The following is a 14,394-nucleotide window of genomic DNA, read 5'->3' as shown; positions in this document are numbered from 1 at the left end:
ACAATGTTTTTAAGTTAAATCCAACAGAAAAGTTTTAGAATGTTGAAGGAAGTCTTCAAAAATATGATTACTGAATAGAATGATAATTTAGCAGCTAAGGTACATAACTATACCAGATATGGCTAACCACAGCTAAGGAAGGATTAAATTTGGGTTATCTCAATGAGTTTGTAACAACCTCTTGTTAAAAAACCTCTCCTATTAAAGGCATTCAGGCTCTGAAGGTCTTGCAATCACTAAATATGAATTATATTGGACATTTGAATTTCCAATTTGATTTGTAGCTAACTTAAAATGCAAAATGTTTTGATGGAGGAAAATCTCACTGGTAATTGTTGATCAAAACTAAAGCTCTGTAAAATTGTCTTAGGTGTTTGTTATGGCAAAGATTACTTAAGATCCATTAATTCCATGCCCAGTGTCTAAGTTTAGTGTAAAATGGGCACTTACTCCTCGATGGTAATTTGTTCAAGACCCATAAAATTTTGACACTCTTCTTTATAGTATAGAAGAGGAATGCTTGAATGAAAAATTAATGTTGAATGCGTAGAAAGGCCAGGACTGACAAATTTATTAACAGAGTGGATCAAAGTTCTATTGGTAATATCAACACAAAATAATGTACTTCAGACCACGACCATGGGCCAGAAGTCATATGTTTACACGGGGACCAACAGATCACCTTACAAACTGTAGGCATGACATGTGGTAAATTAAAAACAAATTTAAAAAAAATATTAAATAAAGGAGATGGATTAAGTTTAGACCTCGAGGAGTGTGGCACAGAGATTCGTTATGGAGTACCATTACAATTAATGTACCATAGCAGAAAGTAAAAAAGGGAATTGTAACATTATATGACAAATTTGTTCTGCCAGTTTCAACTGTGTTTTTTAAATAAAAATTTAGTGGATCCCCTGATTTAAACAATATTATTGTGACAGAAAACAAGAAGATTGATACATGCTTTGTAGCCATTAAAAACAATCTTCATATGAAACTTGAAGGCAATCCTCTGCCTCACAAACAGGTACACCCCCTCCTTCATTCTCAGTTTTATATCAATTACACCTTGATTCAGTTGCTAATATATTGGTTTTACCATTTTCATCTCAAATTGTCAGTCAATAAGTGTGTTTTTAAAAAAATATGCAAAGATAAAATTTAATGGCTGTATATTGTCATTGACAGGGATGGATGTGATAATGATGAATATAATTATAACAATATCAGGGAATGGAGGTAGTAAGTGTTACATCTTTGTAGTAACTCGGTGATCATTATCAATTTGGGTACAATACGGTCCCGTGGCATATTGCCTCTTCTACAGATAACATCCTGTCAACAGCATCTGGTCAGATAGAGCTGTAAATAGGGAGACAGCTGCATATAGCCACACACAGCAGTGGGGGTCTGTCCATCCTAATTATCCTCTAGGCTGCCAATCACTGGGGCTGTCCTAATTAAACCCTAGGCTGCCAATCATGGATAACTGATAAATAAGCATGGAGACTTTTAAAACTTTTTCATTGATTTCAGGGAGCAAAATTGAAAAATAATTAATTGAATAATAAATTGACATGGAAAGTAATTTTCATGAGTGCTTATTATTATTAGACAGATGTAATGCTCTAAGTTATCATTCTCTGACTAAAGTAGGCCTACAGTGGAAAAAGAGGAATAGACATGTCCTTGTTTGGTCTGACATTGAGTTGATCCCTAAGCAGTGACTTGTCATTTAGAGTAACCCTAGATCACAGAAAGATCTTGTAAATATACTGATTAAGTAGCTTTCATTTACTAACACTGAAATATCCTGACAGAGATTTAAAACAATGATTCATTAAAAGGGTACAATGTTGGTGAATTTTCAAAAATTTTATGAAATCTATGACAAGGAGCATTCTTGTTACACCTTTTGGTTACTGGCAATTGTCTTGCATTACAATATGTAGTAACTATTGTAGATATTGACTATGATGTGTTTCTTCATGTGGTAATAGCAATCATTATCAGAGCTTGTAATCTATCAGAAGTTTCCTCTCAGGTGTAGTCTTTTATAGTACTTGTCTGTCAGCTGAAAAGTCAGTACTGGTTACAGTTAGTGGCACATTGCCACATCTCCTGTATGTGAATTAAACATAAGTGACACCTATCAATATACAGAGTTTGAGAGTATTCTCAATGTTGATATGGAAGAGTTTTTTGTCACTACAGGTTGATATCATTATCACACATAGTATATCCTTAATTATCAGGAAAAATACTTTGAAATAAAATTGAATATGGTTATAATTACTTCTTACCTGATACTTATCGGTTTGTATAACCTTAGACATGTCAATTTTGGATTTATTAATATGTAACAGATCATTGAGACAGATATTTTGTCATTGTAGGACTACTTTCTAGTACGTTAGAGACATTCGAAGCCACTGCATGTGACGGAGAAATGATGGAACCCTATTGCCCGCCCGCCACCATGATCAGCATTCAGTTTTCACAATATGGCCGACAGGTCCCAAGTTATGAAATGTGTCCCCCAAAGAAGGATTTGTATCAAGATGAATGGTTCCAAGAGGACACAAACTGCCTAGCAACTACCTCTTTAAGGGTAAGGCAGAAGTCGATCTGTAGCAATTAAAATCTTGAAGCTGTCTTCATAGAAGTCTATTGCAGGCATCTGTAAGGGGGATAAATTATCTTTCAAAAGTTTTTCATCCAAGAGGGGCATAAAAAAAATCATTAAAGGAAGTGTCTTTATACCTAACTGTGAATCTGAAAACTTTCACCTTTTCATTATTTTTCAAGGTTGTTGTCAAACATATGTCACTTTTGAATTTACACCCAAAGCTCTTATAAAAGAATCTTATGCATTGAATATTTACCCAGAGAGTTGGATGGGTACAAGTAATGACTTATTCAATTTGCTTCTATCAATAATGAGGGAGGGGTAAGAATTTTCATTGACACACCCAGTGGAGACCCTGTTTTTGAAATGAGTCCTTCATGAGCAATCCTGGTTTGGGCAGTGACACAGATCCCATTTTCCAACACTAAAGAATTAAATTCCAGGGCTCCTTGCTTTGATCCAGGTCTGTTTACAAGAAAATTAATGAGGCCGGTAATGATACTAGTTTTCTCATTCTGTAAGATTATTTGAATAGGGTTGTTCGCAGGTGCACATGGCCAGGTTCTTAATTCCTCAACCACTGAGGGAACACATATAAGTCAACTTAAAATATTTTAACCTTCATCCTCTTGCTTTCCAAGATTCTTGACCTTTTGCTAGAACAAGATTCATCTAAAAAAAAAAAACTTGCATATATACTACACATAATTTTGCATTTAGGGATTGAATTTAAACAGCTTGTAGCATGCTTGGTCCATCGACATATTTTTTTGAGTTTCTGATTCTGTGGAAGTATAAGCATACTCTGCTGGTAAAATGAATCTGTAAAAAACTATTGTTGAAATACCATCTTGTTTCTTGTCAACTAGCTAGTTTCTGGGTACAGTTCATGGAATGGTGGTTATTTTGGTGGAATTAAGTTTTAGAGAGAGAAAAAAAAAACATGGTGAGTTCACCTTGAACAGAACTCATTATCTGCAACAGCTCAGCTGGAATGGAGTGGTTTCGAAACCTAATAAGGAATTGAAACTATTCTGCATATAAATAAGAGGATATCACAAGCTAGAAATTCCCCGTTATTCGGTCATAGAATTTTAATGGAGAGGACTTTAAGGCTGACGTTTATAGGGGTACACAACAGTGACTCACCGTCGAGAACAAAACCACACCTTGAGAGATTGACTTTCATGACACTGGGTGAAACCTGAAAATCGAAGAAATTAAACAGAAACCCAAGCCCCAAATGTCACCATGCTCATTTTTTTTCTGACTTTAATTGGTTACATAGCCACTTGTTTCAAGTGTCTTGTGTAATTTCCTATCTATTTGGAGTAGGGTTGTTATTGTTATGTAAAATGGTACAATAAGGTGGTACAAAATTGAGATCTATTTGTATCTTTATCATCCAAACATAATTTACCTGTTGACAATTCATCTGAGTTACTTTAGTGATGTAAAAATATTTGAAACATTGTGAAACAGGGGTTATTTCCCTTGGCGACTGATGAAGTTTAAACTCTCTCTCCATTTCCAGTATTTTTAGTACATGCTTAAACAGAATTCAAGACAGATTGACCAGCAACATTTATATTTAGAGAATGCTGTTTATTTTTTGTCATGTGTCCTTTATTTGCTTTGGTCCCAGGTAGATCTGAGATTTGTCAGGTGATTGTAATAACCCACTAATCTACGCCAAAGCCAAATCAATCACGTCAAAGTGTCGATTTCAACAGATAGCAGACAAAAATTTGTCACTCAAACCAAACTTGCATAAAAGGAATAACAAACATAACAATATGATTAGATAAAGATGGAGCTAAGTAGTTCTTTTATAATCATTTTTTTTTTTTTGGGGGGGGGGGGGGGATTCTGGGAGAAAGATATCATTTATGATATCCAATCAATTAAAGCATACAGGGTTTAAGCATATACTGAAACATGTCATGCTCTGTGTGGAATAAAGTGGGTGGGTTTTCATCAAATGCACTCAGCTATCCAAAAAAAGTTTCAAAAAAATTCTTTTAATCTTCCTGATAACCGTTTTCTCCATGGGTTTCAGTAAAGGTATCTTTTTACGCATTTCTACCCAATCCAGGTAACTAACACTTATCTTGATAACTGAGGTAACAGGTGAAAATTTCAGCAGGAGACAATCGAATTTCAACTTCGCAAACATGATGCATTGTTTACCATCCTATGTTCCTAGGTCTATATGCAGCACACGGTAATAGGAATTACGTTTTGTCATCACCTATCTCTCATGAATCCTCAATTGTCATCATTTAAACATGATAATTACACTTGATTACGGTAGTAAGGATTTCCAACTATCCTACTTCCTGGGCCCATTTCCAAAGAGATGTTGCATGTCCCTTTTGTTACTTTGGGATCTTGTTGCACTTTTGATCTTCTGTAAACATTTTACAGTGTAATTCAAACCAAACTCAAAGGGTGCTTCTTATGCAATGTCTTTTTTTTCTTTTTTACGTTGTTAGAATTTAGAGAACATGAGGATTTTAACAGTTATGTTGCAAGTGTGGATCAAATTGAAAAAAAAATAAATCTGACTTGAGGTCTCTTTAAAGTATATCCTGCAGTCCTTGAAACGTTTGGAGAAAAACATTCTGAAAATCTTACATTTTGATAAACTCAGAGCAATCTGTGTAAATGTACAGTGGATCTATACACAATCTGTATTATGATATAAATCTCCTCCTCTTATCCCTACCCATAACCCCCCGCCTCAATTTACCATAACTTTTCCTGAGCAGGTAATAAAGTGGGTCAAGGTATATTAACCCCTATAAGAAAGTTAGGGATGTGTGGGAACCTCTAGCAGTGTCATCTTTCTCATATTTTGACCATTGTATATGGGGGATAAATCAAAGTTAATGCAGTCTGTGTCCTGTGAAGAAGTGTTATAAAATGGTGGTGGACCAAACATTTAGAGGTGAGACTGACACAGTAAAAGGCGGGACAGGTGAAGTTAATTGTTCAGGGTGTATCTAGATTAGGATTTTTCTGAGGCCACACATGTGATGTACCTTTAGTTCCTTTAGGGAGGTGTAACACATCCAGTAAAATTTCATTAGATTTAATAAGTGAAAATGATGAAAATAACAAGTAAATCTATGTTAATATATAATTTTATATGAATTTGAATAAGTTTAACTGCATAAAGTTTAATATTTCATTCAAAGTTTCTCAATGATGTCCTATAAAGTGATAAAAAGAAATTATAGATTTTTTAGGGTGATGACAAAAAGGAAAATATTTGAATATCTTAGAAAGTTTAATTTCTTAATCAATATTTCAAGGTTTGATATATGGGTCCATATATACATGTAATTGGAATACAATTTTTAATCCCATTTCAGTGTATGATATTTTGCATTTTGAATAAAATCAAAGTTTTTATAGTAGCAAATGTAATGAAGCTTGTGTTGCAAGATGCATTTTACCATCTTAAGCTTGCTGAATGCTTTTTACTACTTCTTTAACAAACCTTTGATTCTGATATTTGAACATATCTCTCTAGGAATTTTTCACAGATCTATTCATTTAGCTTGCATAGCCTCCCTTTCCATTAGAATTATATTAAGTATAAGTTTTAATTGACAAGGCGATAACAGATATTTTGTGTGTTGACAGCTTTCAAAGTAAGTATTTAGAAGTCCTTTGAACCAAATGATTTAGAACTGCAAAGAACAGATCTCTAATGTAGATAATGTCATTAATTCTTACATGCCATGTGTCAGTTTCACACAGTTAAACAATAAATATAGCACAAAATCACTGAAATCAGTTAAAAATCATTAAATTCTATTGGGCTTTACACTTACAATGCAACATATTTGATAATTGTTTAAATTTATGTTTTATTTTGGTGGTAACTAGTTTTTAATTCAAGGTTTTGAATCGACAATAAACATTTGTACAATTTAAAATTTGATAGTGTTATCACTTTAAAATCTCTATTGATTATTTTTTCAGTGTATGTTCAAGTATACTAAACTTCTCTATGATTGGCAACTTTGTCCGCCAGATCTCTTGATAAGAAAATAAAAGTCTGCTTTTTCTTTTCATTAAATAAAAAAAGGGAGCTTTAAAATAAAAAAATTGGCATATTTAATCATGTAGGTGTGCTGTGTATAGTTTTACAAATTGGAAACAGGTTAATGTTTCAGAAGATCAGAATACCTAAAGGATTAGGGGTACAAAGTCACGAATGGAATAAACAGGGCTGAATGGTAAGACTATCTTTGACCGACCAGGTCACCATTGTCAAGTGTTAGGGCTTAGAGAATGATTTGTTAGCCCTACCCCTTTGTGAATTGATGTGTTTAAGGGAAACAAAAAAAATTTCAAAGACACTGGAATCATCCCAGGAATGTGCCGTCCTTTCTAAAACATTTCCGGTATAAAGTTTCTTGAATGGAGGGGCAGCCTGGGAAATGGAGAGTTTGAAAAGTGGTGAACTATATATTTTGTATTCACAGATTTAAATAGAATACAGGAGTCAGCAAGACACTTGTTTATCAATTTATATGGACATAAATTTGAATATTCCGACATTTAGGAAAATGAAAGTTCTTCTCACCTTTTGAACTTTGGACTTTCAGATTAAAAGACGGGATATCTGCTAATTTACACTCGATCTGAATACAAATTACTGCCATTCATAGCTTCATGTGTTTTGTTTAAATCCCATTTAATTGACAAAAGAGGAGTGCTTGAGTATATTTATTTCATGGAGGAATTCAAAGTCTCCTAAAAGCATTTTTACTTTGGATTGAAAAGATTAAAAGAAACTTGATTGATTTGAAAAATCGGAAGCCATGTTTTCTGCTCCATGTGCATGGTTTTAGTTACTGGGATAATTATCACAAAAGTACCTGAGGAACCTTTTTAATGACATTTGACATGCTAGAGTATGCCTTTCGATCTTTCTCATCTTAATGAGAAAATTTAAAATCCGTTTCTAATCAAACAGCATTCCAACAGAGGGAAAGATGATCCCTGGTGCTTTTATAACAAGGGATTAGGGACTGGATAATCATCGATTTGCTGAGGATCAAATTTGGACGCTCTCGCGGAAGTATAAATGGTAGCAAGGGAGAGACTAAAAATCTTGTGTGGCCTTCGGACCAAAAATCAATGATACCTTGCTGTCAAATTAAAGTCTCCAACATTCTTTAGATCTGTGTTCTGAATTCATTTAATGCACCAAGGCAGCAAGACCTTAATGTGCTTTTGTGTGCTTTTTCATAAAGTTTTCCAAATTGACTGTGAAGGTTTACCATTATCTGAATAACATATCTTTAAGAAATTGACCTCAGCTGGATTTTTTCTGAATGAAAACCCAGAAAAGTTTGCACACCTCTTTGTGTTATGCTGTTTTTTCATAATCTCTTTGAAGGATAATATGTATCTTCTTGTTATGTATAAAACCTTTAAGCTAAAAGTGCAAATTTAATTGGTGAAAACTTTGGCATTGCCACTTTGCAAGCTGAATGGGAAAAAAAAAACATACGTTAAACAATTTGTATAATAATGGATATTCATCCATTCAAGAATAACTTGAGAAACAAGTTTTTTTTTTTGAAAAAGGGGCAAATTTTTGTGTTGATGGTGACATGGAAGGTGATTATTAAGTCGTTTTATGGCCTTACATTGTTGAGAGCTGATGCTTTAAATGCCAACCTCTGAATCAATATAAACTCATTGACACACATCAATGCAGAAAATCTGGATCTATTGGAATTCGGAATCTGTTGATAAAGAACTACTATGCAGAATCAATTTGGAGAGATTCTCTAGTACGCAGGGATCTGGATCAATGTCTTAGTTCAGTGATGCGGAGAATGTGAGGCATGTTTGCACTTCAGAATAATAAAACCTCATCAAATTGCCATCACTACCCACTGCCATTGATTCCCTGTGTTTATCTCCGTGAGGCTCTCTTTCTTCTTCTGCCAGCAGACTTGAGAATTTTTGTTTCTCCTCTGCAGTTTTGTGTCTGAATTAAAATGGTGTTTTAACTGATCAATAATTAATTTGTGCAAGAAATAAGGCATATTTTTGCAAAGATCAGGAATTAACCATCTGCAGATTGTTGGATAAATACTGTCTATGATATCAGACAGTTAAATAGGTTTAAGAGGTGCTGAGGTGCACATAGAGTGTCACAAAGTGCCCCTGGGAATTCCTGTATTGATAGCTGACTACACACCAAGGATTTCTTTGGAAATTACATGTCAGTGTCAGAGTCTCGTCTAGTAAAACCAGTAATAATTGCTGGCTACTACCCAGTAAAAAAACATCTTTGGAGATCTGCATCACTATAGAAACTGGTCCAGTAATATGTATAATTCATGTCTGATATATGGAGTTTAGATGGTGATCATCTTTGCCATAAGTGAGAAGCCCCTTACATTTTAGAGAGAGTGGTTGCCAGAACAATATCCTAAATCGTATATAGTGTTTCCCCATGGAGGGTATTCCATGTCATCTTCTAATGTTGAACTAATCCATCTGAGTTCTCTGCAGCACCTCTTGATCCTCTCTACTGATTCCTCAGAAGTGGACATTGAGTATTTTGAAGAATTAGTGACCACTCAATTTCTTGACAGATCCTTAAGTAAGGTGCCCTCATGCTGTGCTGAAATGACTTGAGATAAAAGTCCAGATGCCTATTTGCTTATCCATTTGAAAGAAACACTAATTCAATATTTATTGATATATCTGAAGATAAGCTTCTAAATCTGTTATTATTGTGTGATTTGACGGAAAAACCTCTTTAACACCCCTGCCTTTTTTATTGGGACTTCAGAAAAGGTGTGTTTTGTGGAAAGTGTCAGTTTTAACTGCAGTGGTTTGTTTTTTACATAGCCAGGGGATTTATGATTCGTGTGTGTTAGATCATCTCTTCTGTGGAAGAAGAAACATGTAGAACTTGATGAAGTCTTCATGAAATTTGTTTATCTACACTCTGATTAGAGTGACAAAACCTCCTTTAAATGTGACCCCAATTTGGAGGGGTTTTCTGCTAGTGTGTGTGTGATTTTTTGTCAGAACACTTCTGAAGTGAATTAAAAAAACAGCCATTGTGATAAAGTTTGAATGTATATTGAACCATTGAACGCAATGGATATTGTTCCCCATATATAGGGGGAAGCTACATTGAAAGAGGGTAGATTTCATGGCAGGCTGTTCATTATGAAGATTGGGAATATTCATGTACATGTTTATGTGTACATTGCTATTGTTATGGTGAGTAGAGTTATAGATACAACAGGTGTGCTTAGCTGTCATAAAGTCAAGGTGTATTGTTCAGGTGTGGAAGCTGTTACCACTGACCAGATTGGTGAATGGTGACAATAAAGGGAATTTGATTATACATATCAAAGGCATTGGGGAGGGGGAGGGGGGTCCTGCTCTTGTTTGTTATTTTGCTTTATTGAATTTGCAGCTTTTTATAGGAACATCATTTATCTATATTTACCAGAAAAAATCCATGTGATGCTTATCATAGGTGGTGGCTATGAATTCTTTTAGCACACACTGTCTTCATTTTGTAAAGTACTCAAAATTCAAGTGATTGAATGTGTCATTAATTCACTCATTACATAACATTCTTAGAGACACTTAAGAGCAATTAATGAGTAATTATGCTTAAACATGTTAGCTTTCTTTTAATGTACTTTAGTGACGATGCAAATTTGGCAAAAATCCACACTATTAAGCTTATTCCAATGTTTTAACATTTAGAAGTGTTGCTAGAAAGATTTCATGATTTTTCTATTCTTACAAAGACTCAGTATATTAAATATGTCTGTTATTTATTCTTAAAACACATATAAAATTAATAATATTTTAATGATGCTCTTTATAATTGAGAAGAGTTTGCAATTGCTAAGAGATGGCAAACTTATGTATCTAGCATCAATATTTATCTGTAAGTAAGTAATTCAGTATTTCTTTTCTGAAAGAAAAAATGACACTTTATTTGTTGACCATAAATTTAAGAATAAGGCAGAATTTACATAATACATTTCTGTGGGCAGTGTATAGAATTAAAGTATTTAATTTGTTAAATATCCCCTGAAGGTAACTTATAATAAGCAATATTACATTTAATCAAATAATATAATTTAATTGTTTGTTATTCAAGCTAACCCCATCTCTCCATCTAGTGCAGTGAGTACATAGGGACTCGCACGAGTATAAAATCTGAGCAACACGTAGTCTGAGTTGTTAAAGGTCGTTTGAGGTCAGGATTTGTTTATGATTCAAAACACCTTCCCCCCAAGGATGACTGGGGTTAAACACTGGCCATATGCTCCTATGTTTGTAGAGTCTGCTAATTATGTAGAACTTGAAGCCTTTTGTTCAAGCTTCAGTGTTGTACACCATTCCATCTGGCTTTGTATTTGAATTACCATATGTAATTTTGATTAATTCTCTAGTTTTTTTGTTGTTTTTTTTAATGTACATGGTGCCATCTAGAGGAGATTTTTATTTTATATGAGTGAGGTTGCCTTTAATTTTAAGTTTAACCCTAACATTATGAAATTGCATAGATATACACAATGGTACTATAAATAAGAACTCAAAAGGTCTTGCATTTTGAATTGACATTAATGAATTGTCCATGAAAGGTGGGGTTTTTGCTCTTTTGCTTTTTTTTCTGCACAAGAAGCTAAGAAATTTAATTTGTTTTTCTCTTGATTTTAAGTGGTTAATAAGATTTATTGGATTTCCTCTTAATTTTCAACATACTCATAATTATTTCACCTTCTGAGATTACTGAATTTATTATTTTTAGTACACAATTATATTAATGTACTTTTTATTTCATTTCTGAATCAGGTTTTGTTTGATAGCTGCCAAAACAGACGACAATGCAAAGTCACTGCCAGCACCTACACATTCAGACAAGACCCATGTCCCAAAACATCCAAATATCTCAAAGTTTCCTACAAATGTAATCCAAGTAAGTCAGATTTTTTAAAATAAGACATCCAAATAATTGAAAGTTTCCGACAAATGTTACCCAAGTAAGTCAGATCTATGACCCAAGACATCCAAATATATCAAAGTATCCTAAAAATATAACCCAAGTACCGGTAAGTTAGACCCATGTCCCAAGTTAAGTATCTAGATACTTGTCCTACATTATACAGATAAGGCAGATCCATTTCTTTAGACATTCAGATATCTCATTGGTTCCTACAAATGTAACCCAAGTCAGTTAGACTCATGTTCTTAGACAATATCTTTCAGACTCATATTTATGCAGCCTAAGTATATCTGTCTTAGACATGATATCTCTCAGTCTCCCACAGAAGAGAAGCATATCAGAAACACTTGGCTAGCCAACATGCCCACAGATGTAACCCAAATAAGTCAGTCCATGTCCTAGTCACATCCTGATATCTCCAAGCCTTCTACAGATATAACCCAAATAAGTCAGTCCTTATACTTGACTCCCTGTCATGGACTATCCTGATATCTTTAGCCTCCTACAGATATAACCCAAATAAGTCAGTCCTTATACTTGACTCCCTGTCATGAACTATCCTGATATCTTTAGCCTCCTACAGATATAACCCAAATAAGTCAGTCCTTATACTTGACTCCCTGTCATGGACTATCCTGATATCTTTAGCCTCCTACAGATATAACCCAAATAAGTCAGTCCTTGAGTCCCTGTCATAGACTATCCTGATATCTTTAGCCTCCTACAGATATAACCCAAATAAGTCAGTCCTTATACTTGACTCCCTGTCATGGACTATCCTGATATCTTTAGCCTCCTACAGATATAACCCAAATAAGTCAGTCCTTATACTTGACTCCCTGTCATAGACTATCCTGATATCTTTAGCCTCCTACAGATATAACCCAAATAAGTCAGTCCTTATACTTGACTCCCTGTCATGGACTATCCTGATATCTTTAGCCTCCTACAGATATAACCCAAATAAGTCAGTCCTTATACTTGACTCCCTGTCATAGACTATCCTGATATCTTTAGCCTTCAAAAGATATAACCCAAATAAGTCAGTCCCTTTACTCAACATCCAGGTATCTCCAAACTTCCAACAGATATAACCCAAATAAGTCAGTCCTATAGCCAACTTCCTGATACTCCAGGCCTCCTACAGATATAAACTATGTGGGTCTTTTTGGGAACCTTGGTTTTAACAATACAGATGCAGACCCATTTCTCTGTATGTTATGTTACTAAATGTCGATAACTTCTCCCTTTATTTCACAAGATAAAAATTAGATGGCCACCCAATTTAATATTAAGATACCAAACTCCAAAGAGAGATTACATCAACTTTCCTTTGGCTATGGTAGGGTAATCAAAAATAAGATTCCTAGAAAAAGACCCTTCCATCAATTCAAGCTTTGTACTAAATACACCTATTAACTGTTATTTAATTTTCCTCAGCCGAACAGAGGTGTAGCCATAAAATAGGGAGGAGGATATATCTGACAAAAGTGTAAGCATGGAAGATGCATAAACTGGGAATGAAATGTATTTGTAAGAGTTTAATGCATTCCTGATTTCATTACAAGGGGTTCTTTTCAGTGCGTTTGGCAGTACATTTGAATTTAAGATCTTCTCCTCTCAGTGTATGTTAACACTGCCCATTTAGAATGCTGCAGATGTAAAACTCATCCTTAAGATAGATTGTCTGAGGAGAGAGAGGGTATTACCAGCTTAATGTAGGAAGAGAAATGAATCTTCCCTATGCTGTGTAATCTTAGTCTTGTTTCCTGTTTTTACCTTGTGATTTGGACAAGTGCAGATCATAGTTTCTGTGACCTTGAAAAGTGGGGAATTGGAAGTTAATTTCATAACTTAATCATTATAAAAGTTTTATTTAAAAAATTCTAAGAGCTTTACTTTGAAGGATTTAAGGAACAGCATTTTGATAGAGATTTTAGATCATAACTATTTTAAATGAATTTCTCAAAATTGTGATGTTCGATTGCTGCATGCCATTGTACAAAAAATCTTAACATGAGAGCTAAAAAAGATAGTTTATCTGCATATTTACCAGACATGGATCTTACCCTAATGTAATCAAAAGTCAAAATAAACTTAAAAACACACCAATAGACGGTACATTTCACTTAATCATCTATAAGATAAACCAGGAATCAGAAACTCAGACAGTCTCACTAAACAGCTATTTAGTAACATTATCATAACATCCAATTTATTTATGGATGATCTAAAAGGTTTGAAATTTGGGGGGAAAAACCACTGATTAATGAACATTATCTTGTTTACACATACATTCATGTTCAAGATAAAGCATTTCCTTGAAATGATTTGTCATCAGCAAAATAAAATAATAAAAAAAAAAAGTTAGATTAATTTGTTCTCAATTTACATCTTGGATATGTTCATGGAACTGAGACAGTGCCAACTCTTTCATTCACAAGTGTGATCTGCACCAAGTCAACATTGTAAAAAAAAAGTAAAACACAGATACGATAATTCTTAGGGTATCTTCCCAGAAGCCTGTAGTTTGTAATCTGTCGGTGTGAGTTATACGTAGATAGTGGGGGCATGCTATGATAGAGGACCCCGAACTATAGGGAGGCTACCAGAGTTATTCTTCCCTTCTCTCTTTATCTTATAGAATTAATTACTCAGATAATTACTCCCTTGTTATCATCCAAGGTGGTTCTTTATGAAGGAATTTATTTAAAAGTTTGTAGCTGCATGGAATCTCTTT

At 34.2% G+C, this 14,394-nt stretch overlaps 1 protein-coding gene across 2 annotated transcripts in view; it reads left to right on the top strand.

The window, feature by feature from the left end:
• Positions 1–14,394, top strand: part of LOC133185507 (protein eva-1 homolog C-like) — a 43,857-nt gene that overhangs the window by 18,186 nt on the left and 11,277 nt on the right. Inside the window, exons 2-3 of one of the 2 annotated variants that reach the window (XM_061320783.1) lie at positions 2,400–2,614; positions 11,504–11,627. In XM_061320783.1, coding sequence (XP_061176767.1) covers positions 2,400–2,614; positions 11,504–11,627 — 339 coding nt within the window. Of the gene's footprint in view, positions 1–2,399; positions 2,615–9,155; positions 9,905–11,503; positions 11,628–14,394 lie in introns of those variants that run through there. The other variant, XM_061320784.1, reaches the window with a different exon arrangement.

Source organism: Saccostrea echinata, unplaced genomic scaffold, assembly GCF_033153115.1.
Source record: "Saccostrea echinata isolate AGI-Se365-2 ecotype Australia unplaced genomic scaffold, CSIRO_AGI_Sech_v1 ptg000012l, whole genome shotgun sequence".
NCBI classification, from domain to species: Eukaryota; Metazoa; Mollusca; class Bivalvia; order Ostreida; family Ostreidae; genus Saccostrea; species Saccostrea echinata.
This window is presented reverse-complemented; position numbering and strand designations above follow the sequence as displayed.